Genomic DNA, 20,872 nt, shown 5'->3' with positions numbered 1-20,872 from the left:
AATTACATATATATTCAATCTTTTTACTATGTCCTATATCTCACTTATGTCTCAATTCTATTCTGCTTTTAATTTTTTTTTAATTTTCTCTTTACTTGCTTTAGTTTGAATATTTTTTTTAACCTGTCTTCAAGTTCAGTAATCATGTTTTCTACCCTGTCTTGTCTGCTTTTAAAGCTTATCCAATAAGTTCTTAATTTCAGGTATTGTATTTTGCATTTCTAAGATATGTTTGATTTATTTTTATATATTGTAATTCTTTACTAAAATATTAAATATTTTTACCCATTTGCCCATCTTTTCTTCCATTTACTTGAATATGCTAACCATAATTATTTTGAAGTTCCTCATTGCTTCTTGGCCTTTTGGCTAAGATCAAGTGTATCTTGAAGTCCTTGCTTTTCAACTACAATATATAGATCATTTCTGTGTCTGTTTTATTATCAGTCACTTTTTCCTGTTTCTTTGAGTGTTTGATAATTTTTATTGTGTGTTGGACATTGTGGAGGATCTATCATAGAGGCTCTAGATTATATTATTTTTCTCTAAACAGTACTGAATCTTTCATTTAAAAGACAATTAAAATGCCAAAAAATCTCCTGGATCTTGTTGATGCTTTATTTTTACTTTTTTAGGTTAGGTCTCTTTCAGTTTTATTCATAATCACAGAGTGAAGCCCATATCCCTAAGGCAAGACCATTCTGGAGTAATGGAATGTCTAGAGTATTCCCCAAGATTTCTCCTCTTCAGCTGGACTAGAACTCCAATACCTACACCTCCCCAAAATGCTGGACCTCTGAAATCTCCATCAGGTCCTCAGCTTCCCAGTAGTTGTTCTCTGTTGACTTTTTGGTATCTCACTCTATATATTCAGAGCTTACAAGTTGCAAAGGGCTCATCAGGTATTTTTATTTGCATTTTATTTTATTTTTTTTAAATATATTTTATTGATTTTTTACAGAGAGGAAGAGAGAGAGATAGAGAGTCAGAAACACCGATGAGAGAGAAACATCGACCAGCCGCCTCCTGCACATCCCCCACCGGGGATGTGCCCGCAACCCAGGTACATGCCCTTTACCGGAATCGAACCTGGGACCTTTCAGTCCGCAGGCTGACGCTCTATCCGCTGAGCCAAACCGGTTTCGGCTTTTATTTGCATTTTAGAGGCTCTTTATCTGCTGCTTCTTTATCAGTGGTACCTTGACCCCAAATCTCAGCTACCTTTACATCCCAAACTCCAATCTCTGCTTCCTATAGTCTATTAGGACTATAATTTTCTGCTTGGGTTACATTTATTTCTACATCATCTTGAAAAAAGACACCAGAAAGAAATCCAGAGTGAATTAGGGCTCACCTTAGAAACTTTTCTTATTTCAAGGATATTACCCACCACTGGTTGTCCAATACCTGCAAACGGTGTTTTACCATGTTAACACAGTTGCTTACCAGGATATCAGTCATTCATTATCACTGGAATTGGAACTGAAAAAAACACCTGTATTTTGAATTAAAATACAATTTACCATCTGATTTGTGAAACCTAAGTCCAGCATCCAAGGAGACTGAAATCTATAGAGAAGGGAGATCATGGAAGGAGTGGATGCTATGAGAAACTACCAAAATGAGAAAAGGGTGTTCAAATAATATTTATTCAAAAAAGTATCTTCTACCTTTCCTAACTACTGTGGATTCTTGATTAGGACACACAATTGGCTAGTGATGAGGATAAAGAGCACAAAAACAAGATGAACTGGAGAAGAAAACAAGTGCCTGGTAAATTAGTTCATGCCTAAAATGTGCCTCAGCTTTTTAGGTTACCATGTTTTATTTTTAAAACCACATTTGACATCTCAGCATATTCAGTATTGACAATTAAGAATTGAAATTCACTTCTTTTGTGTGTGTAATTACTTCTTAATGACTTTGCATGTTCACATACTTGTTTCTACAACAAGCGTCCTCATAAGTAAGGCAAAAAGAAGGTAATGAAAGCAGTACTATATCAGGAGGCATTATAAAAGGGGGAAGATGCCTACGAATTATTATATACTTTATTTTATAGGAGCACCTACTGTGTTCCAAGCACTAAAAAATCTGTTATATTGGGAGAGGGGGGTGAAGGCATAGGGGCACTGGAGGGGATGTATTAATGCCAAGATGTATAAGATGGGTTCTTCCTTGCAGTTGTGCAGGAGACATGGTTTTTCAGTATGCCATAATCACTGGCAAGTCAGGATTATGTACAAGGGGTTAGGGAGCACCCAGAGAGAACTGAATCTAGCCAAGAACTCAAGGAGGTCTTCCTAGAGCAGACATTTGAGCTCAATCTTGAAGATGAATGAGACTTAGCCAGACAAAGAAAGGTAGGGGGACATTCTAGGCAAAGCCAACAACAGCAGGAGCAAAAGCACAGAGTCAGGAAACAAAATATTGTACAAAGGGAGAGGGAGAGTAGATGACAAGGAGTTTTGTATTTCTAAACTGTACAGTGTGAGGTGGAATGTGTCAAGAAGGGAGGCTGGAGAGGGCGCTGGGGTCCATGCTGCTGAGGACTGGGAAAGCCATGCCAAGGAATTTGGCCATTATTATAAGCACAGGGATGCCACTGAGGAGTTGCCATCAAGGGATGAGATAACCCAAACTGCACTTGAGGTAAAGCATTCTGCCGTGGTTTAAAGGAAAGATTCCCGAAGGGCAGGGTGTGAAGCATCGCTGTCAGAGGACAGCTGCAGTCAGTCAGGAACAATGTTCCAGGGCCCAGTGATAGAAGGAAGGAGTAGACAGTTAAGAGATAAAATGTTCTAAAGTTGGTACAAGGCTATGAGGGTGAGAGAGAAAAGGAAGCTAAGATATTTTTGAGAAAGAAGTACAACCTACTAGGGGAAAACAAAGATTTCTGTTTCGGACACTGAATTTGAGGCATCTGTAGACTTCTAAGTTGATATAACCAGTATGTAGCCAGATAAATGAGGTTCAAGAAAGAGCTGTCCAGAGATGAGAAAAAAGAGTTGAGAGAAATTACACACACACACACACACACACACACACACACACACACTGCCCGGTGCATGAAATTCATGCACTGGTGGTGGTGGTGGGGGGGGGGGTATGTCCCTCAGCCCAGCCTGCATCCTCTCCAATCTGGGACCTCTTGGGGGATGTCCGGCAAGTGCTCCGGCTCCACAGAAGATGCCGGACCAGGGAGCAGCTGCTCAGAGGGTGGGTCCACAGTGGCCCAGCTGACTGGGATGAGCAATGCTCCCACAGCGGGCCAATCCCTGCAGGCCACACCCCCACCAGTGAACGAATCACATGCACCAGTCCTCTAGTTAGCATATACAGTAGGTACATAAGGGGTTTGGGAGCTAATGAAGGGGTTTGGGAGCTAATGAAGTAGAGAGAGAAGGGGTTGGGGAGCTAATGAAGTAGAGAGAGAAGAGCAAAGTGCAAGGACAGAAACCTGGAGGACACCAGGGTTTTAGGAATAATGCCAATACATGGGCAAAAGAATCACCTTCAAATGTGGTAACATGAATAATTATTTAGATGTTAACGGAGTGAGCAATGTCAAAGAGTAAGTGATCAAAAGTGAGAAATGAAGCAGAGAGGTCCTCTAGACTCGGGATGGAAGAATAAATTAGTTAATATGGAGGTCACTGGTGACCATGAGAGAGGGGAGGATTGTGGTAACAAGAAGTGGTCAGAGGTCCTGGAGAAAAGAGTATAGATTATTCTTCCAAAAGGTTGATTTCAAGCAAAAGGGTAGAGATTAGGGACCACCCAGGAACCAGAGGATGACTTAGAATCAAGAGACTATTTTATTTGGATAAGAAAGGCTTAACCATATTTACAGGCTGAGAGAAATACCACACAGAATAAGAGAAAAAAAGATAAGGAAAGTGATAAACATTAGAACTGAGTTTTAAAGTGCTTGCATGGATTGGAATCCCGAACATTAGAGGGAAGGACTGGGCATGAACAGGTAGAAGGCATCACAGTACCCATCAGGAGGAAGGCAAGAGGCTACAGGAAACAGAAAGACATAGGGTGGAGAGGCAGGAATTGGGAGTCAATTTCATTCCTCCATGACTTCTTTTCATTGATAAAACGGGAGGTGGATAGTCTCTTAGGAATTTGGTGGGGACAGCGTATGGTGATAGGTAAGGGTCTTGTAAGGACTGGTGACCCTTTGAAACAGTCATAAGAGGAATGGGGAGAATTGGCAAACTAAAGACAGTTCTACGGCCTCTCCTGTGGCACTGAGAGTCCAGGTGAAGCTGACTTTTCCTAGCGGCACCTGGCCACCCGGCATGGCTGCAGAGGACATACATCATCTGTGTGAGGGATCTGGGAATGCGCTTCCTCAGCTGCCAAGGAAGCAAGCCCGCACCTCGCTAGTGATCTGGGCTGGACACTAGGGAGGGGCTGGTAGTCTGGGAAAGATAGGAGATCAAAGAGCAGGCTTTGTGGGAGAAGAATGAGAGTTCTACTCCCCCACTTCCATCTTACGCCTCTGGCAAGAAGCCTAAAAGCCTCTATTTCAGGGGTGGGCAAACTTTTTGACTGGAGGACCACAATGGGTTCTTAAACTGGACGGGAGGGCCGGAACAAAAGCATGGATGGAGTGTTTGTGTGAACTAATATAAATTCAAAGTTAACATCATTACATAAAAGGGTACGGTCTTTTTTTTTTTTTAGTTTTATTCATTTCAAACGGGCAGGTTTGCCCACGGCTGCTCTATTTGCTACAGCAACTGTAACTGGTAGAACAGCAAAATAGAAAGAGAGAAAAAGAGAAAGAAAATTCATTATTTCAAAATTCTTCTAGCACTATTCTTAAAAGACACAAACCATCTAAATCAACCCCTAGAAGCCCTTTTAAATTCCAAGACCGAGAACAAAATGATGGTTAAATGTTTAATTAATGTTTATTATAGCTAGCATGTTAGTTTTAGAAAGGTCAAATTTATGATACAATGAAGTGATATTTTTCACATTCTCTGGGTCTATTTTATAGCACAGTGGAGCCCACAGCATAATAAATATCTTCTATTATTCTGTAAGATGATTGTATACAAAGCTTTGTAGGGCTGAGATAATATTGAATTTCAAGTCAAATGAGCTGGCGTGAACCTCAGGCAAGTCACTTTATCTCTCAGGACTCAGCTTTCAGACTTGGAAAATGCAGGAGAGGGATAAATCTCCAAGTTTCCTTCCAGGTTAAAAAAAAAATCATGAGTATAACTTGATATTTTAAATTACTATTAGAATCGATAAAGTTACCCTTTTTTATGATGTATTTTTGGTCCTAGCTATACATTCTTGCACCTCAGTCCCTGATCAGGAGCACAAACACCAATGATAACACCATCTCTATGGGAAATAAAATCCATTTTAGCACAGTTTAATTTATGCATCAATTTCTCCATTCTCTGCCCACATGTAATCCTGCGAGGCTTCATCTCCAAAAATTCAGAAATATTTGTTCACCATCTTGTGACCATGGTCACAAGACACTCCCTATTTTGTCCCTAGGATCCAAGCAGCTGATTTCAGTGGGTGGGCGCTCTGCAGAAACCCCTGCACCTCTTAACTTAGATTTGTCATTGACGGTAAAAAGAGAAAATACCTATTAAGCATCTATTGAAAGGCCCGAGATGTAGGGGACCCTTTGTAGAAAATGCCTGACACACTGAACAGCACAATGTGAGGGAAATAATAAAAACACAGCATTATGTTTGTCCCCCATTCAGATGTTTCTGTCACTACATGAAAAGTAGTGACAGAGCCCATGACTCCCTCTCGGGTTACAGAGGATCCCAAAGTCACTTGAAGGCACAAAATACAGTCATGATTCAAAATTATGTTATCTTGTTCCAAGATTAATTAACTCTTCCCTCTTTATTCAGAAGATGACATCTTTCATTCCCTGGATGCTTAGACCCTCAGTCCACAGGTGGGAGGGGAAAGGAGAAGTGAGGTCAAGGAAAGGACCGCTGATCATACTGGTGACTGTCCCAAGCAAACCTGGCAGGTGGGTAATGCTGACTCTTGCTCTCCTGCTAGTTCTGTTGCCATGATCGTGAGCTGAACTGTTCTCAGAAAAATTCTCCTGGTGTGGGCCACACACATCTTCCTCTGACTAGCTCCTTCACTTCCACCGATCAGATTCCCATCTACTGTAGTTCCCCTGCACTGTTTTGGGGGCCTCCTTAGCTGTGGCAGGAGCCGTGCTGGACAGAAAAATCTCAGTCAGAATGCCTTTGAAAATGACCCCTGCCACTACCAATGATTTCTTAAATAGGGTACATAAAAGACTGATAGGTAACATTTCATGAGGTCATTCCAGCTTCCACTTAGGATGTAGAAAAATGTTGCTCCCACATTAACCACAATAAAAAGCGAAATAACATATAACATCAGAACTTTTCTTGAACCCACCAGAGAGTAGAGGCCACAGGGCGACAAAGTAGCATGAGATTTAAGAAAACCAGATGGCTCCGAGAAGAGAGGCAATGCTAGAACTAGCTTACCTGAGGCAGAGCACCTGAGAAAGACAAGCCACCAGAGAAGTGGGGAAGAAGATTGCAGCTAACGCTCTGTAATGACTCTGCGGTAGGCAGTTAGACAGCCGTGAGTAGAGCAAGGCTGATGGGCCAGGTACAGAAGGTCACCAGGGTAGAAAGCCCCGGGTGCCTGTAATGAACAAAACAGGGAAAATGAGGACCTCGCCCCCAGGGCAGCCTTTTCTCCTCTAGCACATCGGTGGTCATGAGGTTCAGACCCCCTGAATTTTCTTATTGCTGGCCATGCTCTTAGAGGGGGAACAAATAAGGAGGCTGAAGAATAGCCCCTAAGCATTAAGCCCCAGGACAACGGGGATCTGACCCACATCAAATACATCTAGGCTTAGGTTGTGGTTCAGCTCCAGGCCCAGAAAAGCAGCAAAACCAGACAAGCGAGGCCAGAGCTGACCTCAGGACCAGCTACATTAACTAATGACCCCTCCCTGGGCACCAACCAATCAGTGAAGCCCACGACCCTGAAAGGACACCAGTGGAAAGCTGAAGAATATTCTATTGGATCCTCCCCTAAAATCTTCACCCTTAAAAGCCACTAGGATAGAGGACCCAGCCTGCTCTCTCTGCCCCCAGTCCCAGGAGCATGCGTGTGCTTTTTCCCTTTTCCTCTCCTCCCCCCTCCCCCAACCTTTACCTTCCTCTTTCCTAAGCTCCAAGGGCCCTTCTTTTGCCTCTGCAACTTGTTTCCTGACCCCATTTCTTCTACCACTCACTTCTTCTACCTCTGTGACCCTCTTATAGTTGGAGTCTTGAATCTGAATTCTTTCCTAGCCAGTACTGAAGTTGCTGAACCAAGGTCCAGTCTTACTCCAGCAGTCTAACACCTGGTGCCATTTCGTCAACAACAAATTCATAGTTAATTTTTACTAATTTGCTGCTGTGTAGAGGAACCCATGGAAGCTAGAGACACAAGGGGAATTTACACCCCCTTACAGATTTTTCTCCACAAACCTCACAGAATGCTCATAAGAACATCAGGGTCAGAATGGGGCAGCAGAGGAAGCATCCTAAGGTGGTGCCAGTGGGTGAGGGAGGAACAAAAGCCCCCAGAGGTGGGGAGAGATGAAGAGCAGCAAACTCAGCAGGCCCGAGGGTGGACTCCTTACAGCTGAGGAAGGGGAACAAAGAAACCCTCCTCCCCAGGGGGAGGGGCAGGAAGCTCTCTCCCACCCAGGTGCCACCAAGACACCAGGCAGGGTTTGTTTGCCTTGGGGAGGAGGGCAGGATCACTGAGTAGGTTCAAGCCCAGGGACATAGGTCCTGCCTGACTGAAACTGAGGCTGAACCAGGAGAGCAGAATGCCTCTTCGCCTACCAGACTGGCAAGTGTCTACTGAGAATCTACTGCAGGGGAAGGAACAAGAGTGGCAAGTCTCTCCTTCAGGCACAGGCTATAAACAAAGTAACACAAGTTGCCCCAATCTGGAAACAATGGTGAGTGGATAAATGGCGATAAAGCATACCATGGAATACTACTCAGAATTTAAAAAGAACTAGTAATATATATAATAACATGGTTAGATTGCAAATGCATTATGCTAAGTGAAAAAAGCCAGACTCATACTGTAGGGTTACATTTATATGGCATTCTAGAATAGGAAAAACTACAGGGGCAGAGATTCCTTGCCAAAGGCTGGAGGTAGATGAGGGGCTAACTACAAAGGAGCATGAAGAATTTCTGAATGGTGATGGGACATTTCTATATCCTGATTGTGGTGATGTCATGCATTTGTCAAAACTCATAAAACAGTACACTTAAAGGGGTGACTATACTGTATAAAACACATTTAAAAATTAAAAAGAAAACAGAATTTTATTTAAATTAAGAAGTTCTGTTCATCAAAAGTCACCATTAAGAGAGTGAAGAGACAAGTCACAGATTGAGAGAAAATAAAAAGAAATATAACTTGCATACAGAACATGCAAATGAATAAGAAAAAAAAAAGACAACCCAATAGAAAAAAAAAATAAGCAAAAGACTTGAGTGGCATTTTACAAAAGAGGATATCCAAAATGGCCAAAATACATACGAAAAGCTGTTCAATATCTTTATCCTAAATGCAAATAGAAACCATAATAAGGTACTCCTACACCTCCACCAGATAAGCTAAAGTTAAAGACTGGCCATACCAATGTAGGTGAGGATATGGAACTGAAACTGGTTGCAAATTTCTATAACCACCCTTTGAAAATCTATTTGGCAATATTTACTAAAGCTAAACACACCTGAGTCTTATAATCCAGCAATTCCACTCCCAAGTATTTATTCAATAAAAATGAGTGCAAGAGAACCCAAATAAGTAAAATCAGAAATAAAAAAAGACTGACACCACATGCCAATAAACTGGACAACCTGGAAGAAATGGATAAATTTACAGAAACATACAATCTTCCAAAACTGAATCAAGAAGAAACAGAATATCTGAACAGACTGATTACAACTAACAAAATTGAAGCAGTAATCAAAAAACTCCCAACAGACTACATCAAAATAAAAAGCTTCTGCACAGCAAAAGAAACCATCAACAAAACAACGAGAAAACCCACTGTGTGGGAAAACATATTTGCCAATGTCATATCTGATAAGGGCCTAATCTCCAAAATTTATAGGGAACTCATACAACTTAACAAAAGGAAGATAAACAATCCAATCAAAAAATGGCCAAAGGACCTAAATAGACACCTTTCAAAAGAGGACATTCAGAAAGCCAAGAGACATATGAAAACATGCTCAAAGTCACTAATCATCCGAGAGATGCAAATCAAAACAACAATGAGGTACCATCTCACGCCTGTCAGATTGGCTATCATCAACAAATCAACAAACGACAAGTGCTGGAGAGGATGTGGAGAAGAAGGAACACTCGTGCACTGCTGGTGGGAATGCAGACTGGTGCAGCCACTATGGGAGACAGTATGGAGTTTCCTCAAAAAACTAAAAATGGAACTCCCATTTGACCCTGTGATCCCACTCCTAGGAATATATCCCAAGAAACCAGAAACAACAATCAGAAAGGATATATGCACCCATATGTTCATAGCAGCACAATTCACCATAGCTAGAATCTGGAAACAGCCTAAGTGCCCATCAGTAGATGAATGGATTAGAAAACTGTGGTACATCTACACGATGGAATACTATGCTGCTGTAAAAAAGAAGGAACTCTTACCATTTACAACAGCATGGGTGGAACTGGAGAGCATTATGCTAAGTGAAATAAGCCAGTCAATGAAGGAAAAATACCACATGATCTCACTCATTCATGGATAATAGAGACCATTATAAACTTTTGAACAATAATAGATACAGAGGCAGAGCAGCCTCAAACAGATTGTCAAACTGCAGCGGGAAGGCCGGGGAGGGGTGGGGGGCAGGAGGAAGGGGGGTAGGAGATCAACCAAAGGACTTGTATGCATGCATATAAGCATAACCAATGGACATAAGACACTGGGGGGTAGGGGAGGCCAGGGGATTGTCAAGGGTGGGGGGAAAAAAGGGACACATATGTAATACCCTTTGTAAGACTGTAAGCAATAAAAAAAAAAAAAAAAAAAAAACCTCCCAACAAACAAAAGTCCTGGACCAAATGTCTCCACAGGTGAATTTTACCAAACATTCAAAGAAGAACTTATACTTGTCATTCTCAAACTAGTCAAAAAAAATTCAAGAGGAGGGAAGACTCACAAGCTCATTTTACAAAGACAGCATAATCCTAACTTCAAAACCAGATAAAGATACTATAAAGAAAGAAAATTATAGGACAATATCCCTAATAAACAGATGCAAAAATTCTCAACAAAGTATTAGCAGACCAAAGTCAGTAATACATTAAAAAGATCACCCACCATGATCAAGTGGGCATTTAATCCTGGGATGAAGATTTCTACAATATTGACAAATCAATCAATGTGATTCATAAACAAAATGAAGGGTAAAAATCATATGATCATATCAATAAATGCACAGAAAGCCATTGGCAAAATCCAGCACCCATTTATGATAAAAACTCTCAGCAAACTGAGAATTGAGGGAACATACCTCAACATAATAAAGGCCATATATAACAAACCCACAACCAACATCATACTCAATGGGGAAAATCTAAAAGTGTTTCCCTTAAGATCTGGAATAAGACAGGGATTGTCCACTTTCACCACTCTTATTCAACGTAGTACTAAAAGTCCTAGCCACAGCAATCAGACAGGAAGATGCAATGAAAGGCATCCAAATTGGAAACAAGTAAAATTGTCATTATTTGCAGATGATATGATACTGTACATGTCAATAAATTGTACATAGAGAACCCTAAAGATTCCACCAAAAACATCTAGAACTGATAAATGAACTCAGTAAAGTAGCAACATACAAAATAAATGTTCAGAAGTTGTTTGCATTTTTTATACACCAATAATGAACTATCATCAAGGGAAACAAAAAGAACAATCCCATTCACTATTGCTTCAAAAATAATAAAATCCCTAGGAATAAATTTAACCGAGGATGTAAAAGGCCTGTACTCAGAAAATCATAAGATACTGTAAAAAGAAACTAAAAAAAAAAAAAAAAAAGACAAATAAAGGAAGCATATACTGTGCCTCTGGATAGGAAAAATTAAAATCAGAGGAGCCACTGAGGCAGCCCCTCTGTATTCCCCGTGAGCATCAGACACCAGTCCACAAGCCTCCAACTGCAGGGGTGACCCACTAAACTCCCCAGCCGTCCTGGAGGCGCCTCACTGGGTCTGAGGAGGAAGGAAACCCCATCTCCTCACCCTCTCACTTTATTGAGGACTCACACACAGCCCATCAAGCTCTCCTAACATATCTCCTCACAGATTCTCTTTCCTCTCCATAACTTGACCCCTTTTTAAGTGTGAATGAGAGGTTCACGTACCTTTGAGCCAGCATCAGACGGTAACTTTACAACTATACTCTGCGTGCTCGCCCCACACCTCACTCTGGAGTGCAGCATGAATGGTTTGGAGTTGGCTATCATCTCCCAATCAGGACTTCGATATTAAGCTCCTGTTACAGGAACTTCAGCTTGAACCACATGAAATTCTTGATTGTTGATGGTTTGAACTAACAATTTTATTCAAAATAGGCTTTTTAAAGAGAGTGGACTTCAGTTAGAATTTGAACAAGAGGGAAAAGTGGATCCTTAAACGAATACCCATGAAAACACTGAAATACCTTGTGCAAAGCATCTCACCTTGGCTTTCAGGTCAGCACACAAATCCTGTTGCTTTCTCCTGTCCTTAGCCAATGTGCTCTCCATTTCATGAGCCGCACAGGCCTCGGCAAGTGTCAGCACAGCCTTCTGTATAAAATCCCTCCTATTCTTATTCCAATTTGATATCAGGACCCTTCGCTGCTCCCTTGCAAAGTGATATTGGTCACAACATTTCTCATGTTCAACCTGAAAAGAAAACGGATGGATATTAGCACACTGTTTACACTTATAACGAACGTGAGGCTATGCCTTATGTCATTATTATGAAAATGAATAAAATAAATTATAACAACTGATATTTACTGGGGACAAGCATCTCTGGTTCCAGTCCCAGAGTTCTGAGCCTGCAGCTAACAGGTGACTGGGGACTATAAATCCAGTTTCCTCGTACAGGATGGAGTCAGACACAGGCGGCCCTATAATAACTTCCCCTTCTACATGGCAATGAATCTATGAACAGAAAGCATTATTTCCCCTATATATAATTTCAAAAACACTCCATCTTTAAATCACTTTGGTATTTTAACAATTCGTTTAAATGCTTCAGTTTGACATGTGCTAATAAATGTTAAAAAATTGTTACAATAATCCTGAAAACTCAATTTGCCCTTAATAATTGAAACATTCGGATGTTAAGATGTCTAAACTTGAAGTAATTATAGAAATGACATTAGCCCTTTCTATCCCACGCTCCGGAGGGACATGGCATTCTCACATCAGCAGCAGAAGTTCCTGTTGCCCATGAATCCCAACCAGAGGAGATCTCAGCCTTGAGGGGAGGAACAGGAATAGAGATAGCTGGAGTGGTTGGAAAAATCTCTGTAGGTGATTCTGAAATGCTCATTATATAAATGTGTCTCCTGAAGTTGAGAGTCACTGACCTAAATAATTCTTTATTTTGCCAGTATAGACCATGTTTCTGAATTTGATACATTACTGAACCTCTAAATGGTGTGAAAAAAGAAGGTCGCAAGCAGGGAAAGGTTGGTCCCACCTAAAAGAATAATTCAGGTTTGTTTAATTAGGCACATGATGAAACAGGCTATGGTTTCACGTACACTGCTCAAATCTGTTCTGTAAACTTTTTAGCTTTGTTCCCCAAAGCCAAAAATACAGTTAAAACCTGTCAAACATTAAGAAAGGAAGCATGCACCATGCAGAAATGCATACTAATCAGCCCAATGTAAGAAGTAAATGTAAAAGTCTTTATTATGTAAATAGTAGGCAAATAAAAAGTCTACTAAGATAAAAATGACAGCTGGTCACAGAAGCAACTAGATTTGACAGGGGATAAAAAGAAAGATCTAATTTAATAAATTAGGACTTTTTAAAAATTCTAGAGTGAATTATTTATTATATAACATGTTTTTTTAATGTGGTGTGTTGTGTGTCTTTTTTCAGAGAGAAGGCAAGAGAGAGGGAGAGCTAGAGAGAGAGAAACATCAACCATTTGCCTCTCATACACAGTCCAACTGGATTGAACCCACAACCTAGGTATGTGCCATGACTGGGAATCAAACCCATGAATTTTCGGTGTACAAGACAATACTCCAACCAACTGAGCCACACTGGCCAGGGCTAATGTTTTTTTAATAGCAGGTATCTGCTATTTATAGCTCAAAATTAAAACAAATAATTATGGGAGAGTGGGGGAGGGGATAGATGATGATCATACTAGCTGTGTGGCCTTTGCTTCAATTTCTTCATCTGTAAAATAAGATAACAATGGTACTTCTCTTATCAACTGTTATGTGTGTTACAGGAGTTTACTATACACATGCCCGACATAAGGTAAACTCTGTATACATGTTAGTATTGTTCTTACTTGCTGAATTCAAAACACAAAAATGCAGATTATGTGATAATATTTTATAGGCTGGCCCATTTAAAAGTTAAGAGTCTATGCATACTTGTTTACATATATACTAGTATTTTAAGGTGAGTTTTATGAAATTAATTGGTGACAAGCTAACTTTTGTGTTCTTGTCTTGTCAACTAGAAAATGAAACAATAGCCGAAACCGGTTTGGCTCAGTGGATAGAGCGTCAGCCTGTGGACTGAGAGGTCCCAGGTTCGATTCCAGTCAAGGGCATGTACCTGGGTTGCGGGCATATCCCCAGTAGGAGATGTGCAGGAGGCAGCTGATCGATGATTCTCTCTCATCGATGTTTCTAACTCTCTATCTCTCTCCCTTCCTCTCTGTAAAAAATCAATAAAATATATATTTAAAAAAAAAAGAAAATGAAACAATAATTTCCAGGCCCTTCTCAGGGAAATTTCAGGCATGGCTATGAATTTGAGGCATTTGTGTGTCAGAGCCATATAGAGAGATCAAACAGAGTTATGGTGGTGGGGACGGTATAGATAAGAACCAGCCCGCAAGGTGAGTGTTGGCTTCCCCATAACTAGAAGGACTGAGGAGTGGCTACTCTGTGGACCAAGGAGCAGGAGCAGACATTCCACTTTCCAGCAAGACCCAAAGATGAAATAACCTCTGATGGTGGGCAGGTGAATGTATACACACCTGGAAGTCCAATACTAGCAGAGCAACCAGGGAGCCACAGTGAAGATCTCTGGGGCAAGTGAGCACAGAAGAGCAAATGTTGCCAGGGGGGGTCACCCACCTTCTTATGGGCCACACAGACTTGAAATATGAGACTTCAACCTAGAACACTATTATTTTCTAGACCAGTGATGGAGAACCTTTTGAGCTCGGCGTGTCAGCATTTTGAAAAACCCTAACTTAACTCTGGTGCCGTGTCACATATAGAAATTTTTTGATATTTGAAACCATAGTAAAACAAAGATTTATATTTTTGATATTTATTTTATATATTTAAATGACATTTAACAAAGAAAAATCAACCAAAAAAATGAGTTCGCATGTCACCTCTAACACGCGTGTCATAGGTCCGCCATCACTGTTCTAGACTGTAGGAATAACTAAATTTTGGATCACCATTTAATATATATATATATATATATATATATATATATATATATATATATATATATTACTTAACAATTATGGACCATGAAAACAACTTGCCAGTACTCACCAAAGCATGCCTAGATTTGTGAGGAAAATATCGTTGTAACATGTCCAGATACAGAGTTCTTCTGCCACAGAGATCTCCAGGATACTGATCCAAAACAGCCTGGTATATCCAGTGTTCTTCTTCACTTAATTGGAAGTTTCTGGAAGCAACAAAAATATTACAACATGTTAAGCAATCATGGAGCTTGAGGGACCTCAAACTATTCAAGCTATTAGCAAGTAAGGATGATTACCTAAAATGAAGCCTTTTGTTTTTTTAATACATTAGCCAAACTAAATATCTGCTATTGAAAAGGTTCGAAATTCTACTACAATTGGTCCTTTCAATCCTTTATTTGGTCTTGCCATGAGTTCCAAGCATAATTTGAAGAAGTTTGACAATGAGACATAGTATTGTTAAAATATTTATTCTACCTTGCCTATATTTTTAAAATATGACTAGTAAATGAAATTTTTAAAACCTTGGGAAATAAATTATTAAACATACAGATTAAAACGGAATTTTGCTTATTCAACAAATTTCTATTTCTAGACTGGAGGAAAATACAAATGTAGACAGTTAAATGAACAATTAGATGCAGGAAACTAAGGCCTGAGGAATGCACTTCATTTCAGGTTTGACTTTAAAAGCAAGTCTAAAATTATCTTTTACTTTACCTTCTCAACATCTCGCTTTCTGGGGTAAGAGTAGACATTGGTTATGAAAAGATAACCAATAACATTATATTTCAGATCATTAAAGCACTCATTTGTAAAGAGGATCCCTTCAAGTCATCTTACCAATAACATGTCCACCGAGCTCCAAAATGCCTTTCTCACTTGAGAATACTCTTAGCCACAGACCTGATTTGTGCTCCTATGTAGAGTACAGTTAACCCTTGAACAACACAGGGCATCTACCTGGTGCAGATGAAAATCCAGCTATAACCTTTGATTCTACAGTCAGCTTTTAGCATTGGCAAATTAAATCAACCAGGGATCCAAAACAGTATTTTCGATCTGACTGCTGGAAATGTGCAGTTGGGAAACCGCAGTTGGGAATGTGAAAACACTGTTGGGGTTGTTTGAATCCACAGATACAAAACCGCAGATTGGAAGAATTGTCTGTATTTACTGGGGAAAAATCCTCATATAAGTGGACCCATGCAGTTCAAGCCCCTGTTGTTTCAACAGTCAACTGCATTAGCAAAGCCCTATGTGGATTGAAAGGTTGCAGTATCAGCTTGCACTCTAAACTGAATTAATGACTCATTATTCTGTGATTATTTGCATATTATTATTCCTGTTTAATAAATTGGAATAATCAAATACAGATGCAATCAGAGGGAATATTATTAGCAACAAGTATTTCCTTGATCCATGATGAAGACTTGCTATTGTTTATTTCTACTATATCAATGGTCTTCTACTTTAAAGTTAACTGTACAATTCAAAAAAATGTTCATACGTCTTCTCTGCCCTTGAAAAATATTTGACAATTTAAAACAATAAAAAACTCTTTAAACTAGTGATGCTAATGGGGATTCCACTGTATTCACACAAGTTTACCTAGTATCTGTAAAGCATTTCATTATTCTGGTAAGCAGAAAGGAAGAAAAAAATATTTCTCAAAAAAGATAATCGCTAACAGCTCTATAATTGGGGAAGAGGGTTACAGATGTTCTGCTGGAAAGCAGGATACTCTACAGTGCTTCTCTATGGCCTAATTTGTTGCAGAGAAAGAATATGAGATGAATTCATTCATTGAACACCTTGAGTGTCTTGTTGTGTCTGAATCAGTTGGGCACGTATAGACAGTCAAAGGCTTCCTAAAATAAAGGCTTTCAAATAGGGATATTGAGCCTGGAGAAAAGCTTGCCTGAGTGTACTTGGCATTTAAAACACCCTCAAGTTTTCAAGGGCAATATCTCTGGTGCTCTCTCAAAGAACTCATTTTCATTCATGATAACATAAATGCATTTTAATAGCAGAGTTAGCCACATGAATTCTCTATTACTACACCACAGCCACAATAATGAGTAGACCTAAAGTCCATGTCCTCATTCGTGTTTTTCAACGGTTTCCATAAGCAAAGGGGCTTTAACAGGGTTTGTATGTCTACCTTTATTTGATTACAAATGTGGGTGGGTGCCTTTGGGAATGTGTGCTGGGGAGGAGGAAGTGGCAGAGTCTAAGTTCAGTAATTTTTTTTGTTCTTTTACATTGTCATTCATCTGTATAAGGGATGATTTGAAACCATGACAGATCACCTTTATTAGGTAGAATCCCCATTACCAAGATGCTGATCATTCACAGGTGCACCTTCCTCTATGGAGAATTGTTCTGAACCAATTGGGAGCTGCCTCATGCAGAAGGCTGCTCTCTTACACAAGAGCTAACAGCAACTGATGACTGATTATCTGATGGAGGGCCGCAGAAGCCCCGCCTACTTACCCCAAGATGGGACCAGCTATGCGATACCTTTTGTGCTGCAGAGCTTCACTGTGGGAGCAAACTGCAGCTCATTCCCACTGAGATCTCTGCGTAGACATTTTCCCCTCCTCTATTTTGCTTCCCTTACTACCCTTCTCCGGAGAGCATTGCCCAACAAATCACTTGTTACAATCTCTGTCTCAGCATTGCTTCGATGAACCGGACCTAAGGTAATATACAAGCTTTCTTACCCATCATTTTCAAAAATAGTTTCAATTCTTTGGTAAATGAAGTACTTCTAAGCTAATTGCGTTGACGGTCTCTCATACTGAACGGTGGCGCAAGATTTCTCTCAAAGAGAAAGTGCAAATAGCAAACATTTATAAAAATGCTTTTCAAATAAAAGCACACATTAAGCAGTGTACGTTGCCATAAATAAATATAGCAACAGGAGAACGTGTGGTGCTCACTGCATTTTTATACGTTGCGTGAATTATTTAGGTGCCATTTTAGTGACAACATTAAAACCCCTTCAATGTATGAAATGATAATATAACATTAAAACCAAATATGTCAGGAACAATGATCACATTTATTTTGCTCTTCTTATTGATTTTAGAAACCTCATCTCAACAGCTTTTCCCAATTACCACAATTACACAGATTGTAAGTCATTTTCCAGTATATGTAGAATTAAAAAAACATCTGAAAAGAAACCATACATCAATACTCACAACATTATTATTTTTAGAGTATTCATAGCAGTTTCCACAGCTGCAGGCTTAAATCTTGAGGCAAATATTCCCATCAGCAACACTAATGGCACAGTCGTGCATCTCCATTAGGATGCTGCGTAAGGACTGCGTCTTCTGGACGGTACAATTCAAACATAATAGCCTCTTCACAGTAACAAAGTAGTCATTTCTTACGTAACCTCTTAAACAAAATCAAATTTAGTATATCTGCATTTCTAAATTCAAATCTGGACATTTGCCTTTCCTAATCCAACCTTTAGCTTTCCATTGTTCAGAAAAATCTATACAGACTAGTTTAGCTTTATAAAACAACAAAGGTTAGCTTTTATCTTCCGAAATTCTTGTTTAATTTAACTGCTTTGCTGGTGGTGATGATGATGAAAGAATGAGCTAAATTACACAGATTGAAGACTATTCTGATCATTTAACCCCTTTCTGAATTAGGGAAAAATGACTGTCATTTAAAAAAAAAAATTTAAAGATGACTTTACCATTATCCTACGCTTTTGCAAGTTTTAAAATATCTTTAGACAAAAGATCTTTGGCAGGCCTCTGCAATTTCTATTCTTTTTGTCCACCCAAATTTTCTAATTTAAGTTGTTTTGTAATTGTTATCTTTAAAATAGCACCCTAAAATTCTACAGTTTCCAGGTTTATTGGGCACTTCCAACACTTCAGGGAATTTTAGCCTGAGGACATATGAGATATTTACCCCTCAATCCCACCCACCATCTCCTGCCCCCAAACACTGAAGTCCACTGATTGCATTTTATCATGATTTCCCAGGATATGAGATAAAACAGATAATTTAGAAAAGGAGGACTACTGGGCTGTAAGAATTCAACCAGACCGAGGCTGGTTTTCTCGCTATTTCTACCTATTTGAATCATTCCGAAAATCCAAAACTGACTTACAATTGAGTTAGCTACCAGTTCTCTTAGTAGTCATATTTGAACCATTTCCCTGGAGTCTGTCTGGTGTCATGTCATCAAAATACTTTGTGTGTGTGTGTGTGTGTTGGGGTGGGGGTGGGGGACAGCCAACAGTGGCAAATAAAATTCATAGGGGTGATAGGTACTTGAACAACAAAAACAAGTCTATGAAACGAAACACTGTGTTTACAAACTGGCTGAAAGTTGTTTTACATTTTCTCAGAGTGAAGGGCGTTTTCCAGCCAAAAAGGTAATTAGCGTTTCCTGAAGCTTGCTGCTACAGTGCTCAGCAAATGAGGACTGCCTGGAGAGTGGGAAATGGCCACGGTAAATCTGGCCTAAAGAGAATCTCTTCCAGTGTAACACTGTCAGGGGACACCTAATGCTCCTCCACTAAGAAGCATGCTTGCAGTGGCCACTGTGGGTGGATGTGGATGAAAAAGAGCTCTCACACCATCCGCTTGTCTCGCTGCATTGGGTCTGACCCTCTGGAAAAGAGAACTTCACTTTTTAACATTGACTTTCCAGATTCGACCCATCCAAACACCAATTCTAATTAGCCCGGTTCCTGAAACTGTCTTCCCACCCACCACCTGAACACAGGTCTGTTGTCCAAGGACAAATCTATCTTTTCTTTTCAGCCTGATGTACAGGGAGCTCCCTGGCCTCGGACTCATTTCTGACCAACAGAACCTGCATCTTGGGCTTTCTTTGGTGTGTACATTTTCTCCCCAGGGGATCCATGCCCACTTAGCAATTCTTGCCTCCAGAGTCCCTAGGTTCTGCCCAGTTTGGCTATGCACGTGGGAGCTGACAGCTAGAAGAAAGTGGGCTCACAGGAGTATGGTCGAAATTCACTGAATTGAAGAATTAACAACAGCAGAGTGGCCCACCAGACCTTGGACCACATTCTTCTGAGGGGTGACAGGAAAGTGAAAATATGGCCGAGCTCTAAAAGTGATGGCTCCAGAATTTCTTATAGGCAGGTTAGGGATGAGAATCTGTTCAGAAGAGAAGGCTAAGTAATTATTTGGAAGCTGCAGTTTTTATTTTCGTAGCAAGCCTGTTGTTTTTACTTATAATTTTAAAAAATATTTTGCATAGAAAGCTCAATTTTTGCTTAGAATGTATATTTTTTGGAGGTGGAATGTATACTTTGTGGATGATGGCAAGACTCCTAACCCATCCTTTTTTTCTACATTCATCCACCACTAATTTTAAGAGGCAATATAGTTACTAGTGGAAGTTTGAGAAAATATAATCAAGATAAAACAGACTATTAAAAGTAAAAAGTAATGACTCGACTACCCCATATGCCAGGTATTAAAATAATTATATTCATCATAAAAAGTGTAAGGAAAAGGTAATTGTAGAAGATATTGCCCTTACTCCTGCTCTTGTCCATGAGAATCCTGATTTTATTCAAGATCTACCTTTTTCCATAGCCCTCTTCCATAGCCCTCCCCTCCTCCTCTGCCCACTGCAGGGGAGGTGAGACTTCTCCAGCCCTCCGAGTGAATCTTGATTAATCTAAAGACATTCACAAATGTTCATTCACGAGCTTCCTTTGGGATAAGCATGGACAAAAGACCCAGTTCTGGCCAATGAAGTGTGAAAAGTCTTCTGGGGGAAAGGTTTTCTAGCTCTTAAGACACATCACAAGAAAGAAAAGGCCCCTTTCTGCTCCTGAGTATTGTGGTATGGAGCAACAGCTGTCTGGTAGGAAATCTCTAACCTGCAGGAAGACAGGGCAAGGGAATGCAGAAAACCAAACCTCACTGCACTTGACTTCTCTACCTCTGCAGTTCATGTGAAGTAAGATAAGAACTCACCTAATTGTTAAAGTTGCTTTCACTTGAGTTGTGGATTCTCTTACTTACAGCTAAAGATATCCTATTTGAT

At 40.0% G+C, this 20,872-nt stretch overlaps 1 protein-coding gene across 1 annotated transcript in view; it reads right to left on the bottom strand.

The window, feature by feature from the left end:
- The window catches only part of CCDC148 (coiled-coil domain containing 148), a 226,082-nt gene that overhangs the window by 108,971 nt on the left and 96,239 nt on the right, over positions 1 to 20,872 (bottom strand). The window contains exons 10-11 of the mRNA XM_036320389.1: positions 14,873 to 15,011; positions 11,793 to 11,999 (exon numbers count right to left, since the gene is read on the bottom strand). Coding sequence (XP_036176282.1) covers positions 11,793 to 11,999; positions 14,873 to 15,011 — 346 coding nt within the window. The remainder of the gene's footprint in view (positions 1 to 11,792; positions 12,000 to 14,872; positions 15,012 to 20,872) is intronic.

Source organism: Myotis myotis, unplaced genomic scaffold, assembly GCF_014108235.1.
Source record: "Myotis myotis isolate mMyoMyo1 unplaced genomic scaffold, mMyoMyo1.p scaffold_m19_p_8, whole genome shotgun sequence".
NCBI classification, from domain to species: Eukaryota; Metazoa; Chordata; class Mammalia; order Chiroptera; family Vespertilionidae; genus Myotis; species Myotis myotis.
The sequence above is the reverse complement of the archived record's forward strand: the minus strand, read 5'-3'. Positions and strand labels throughout refer to the sequence as shown.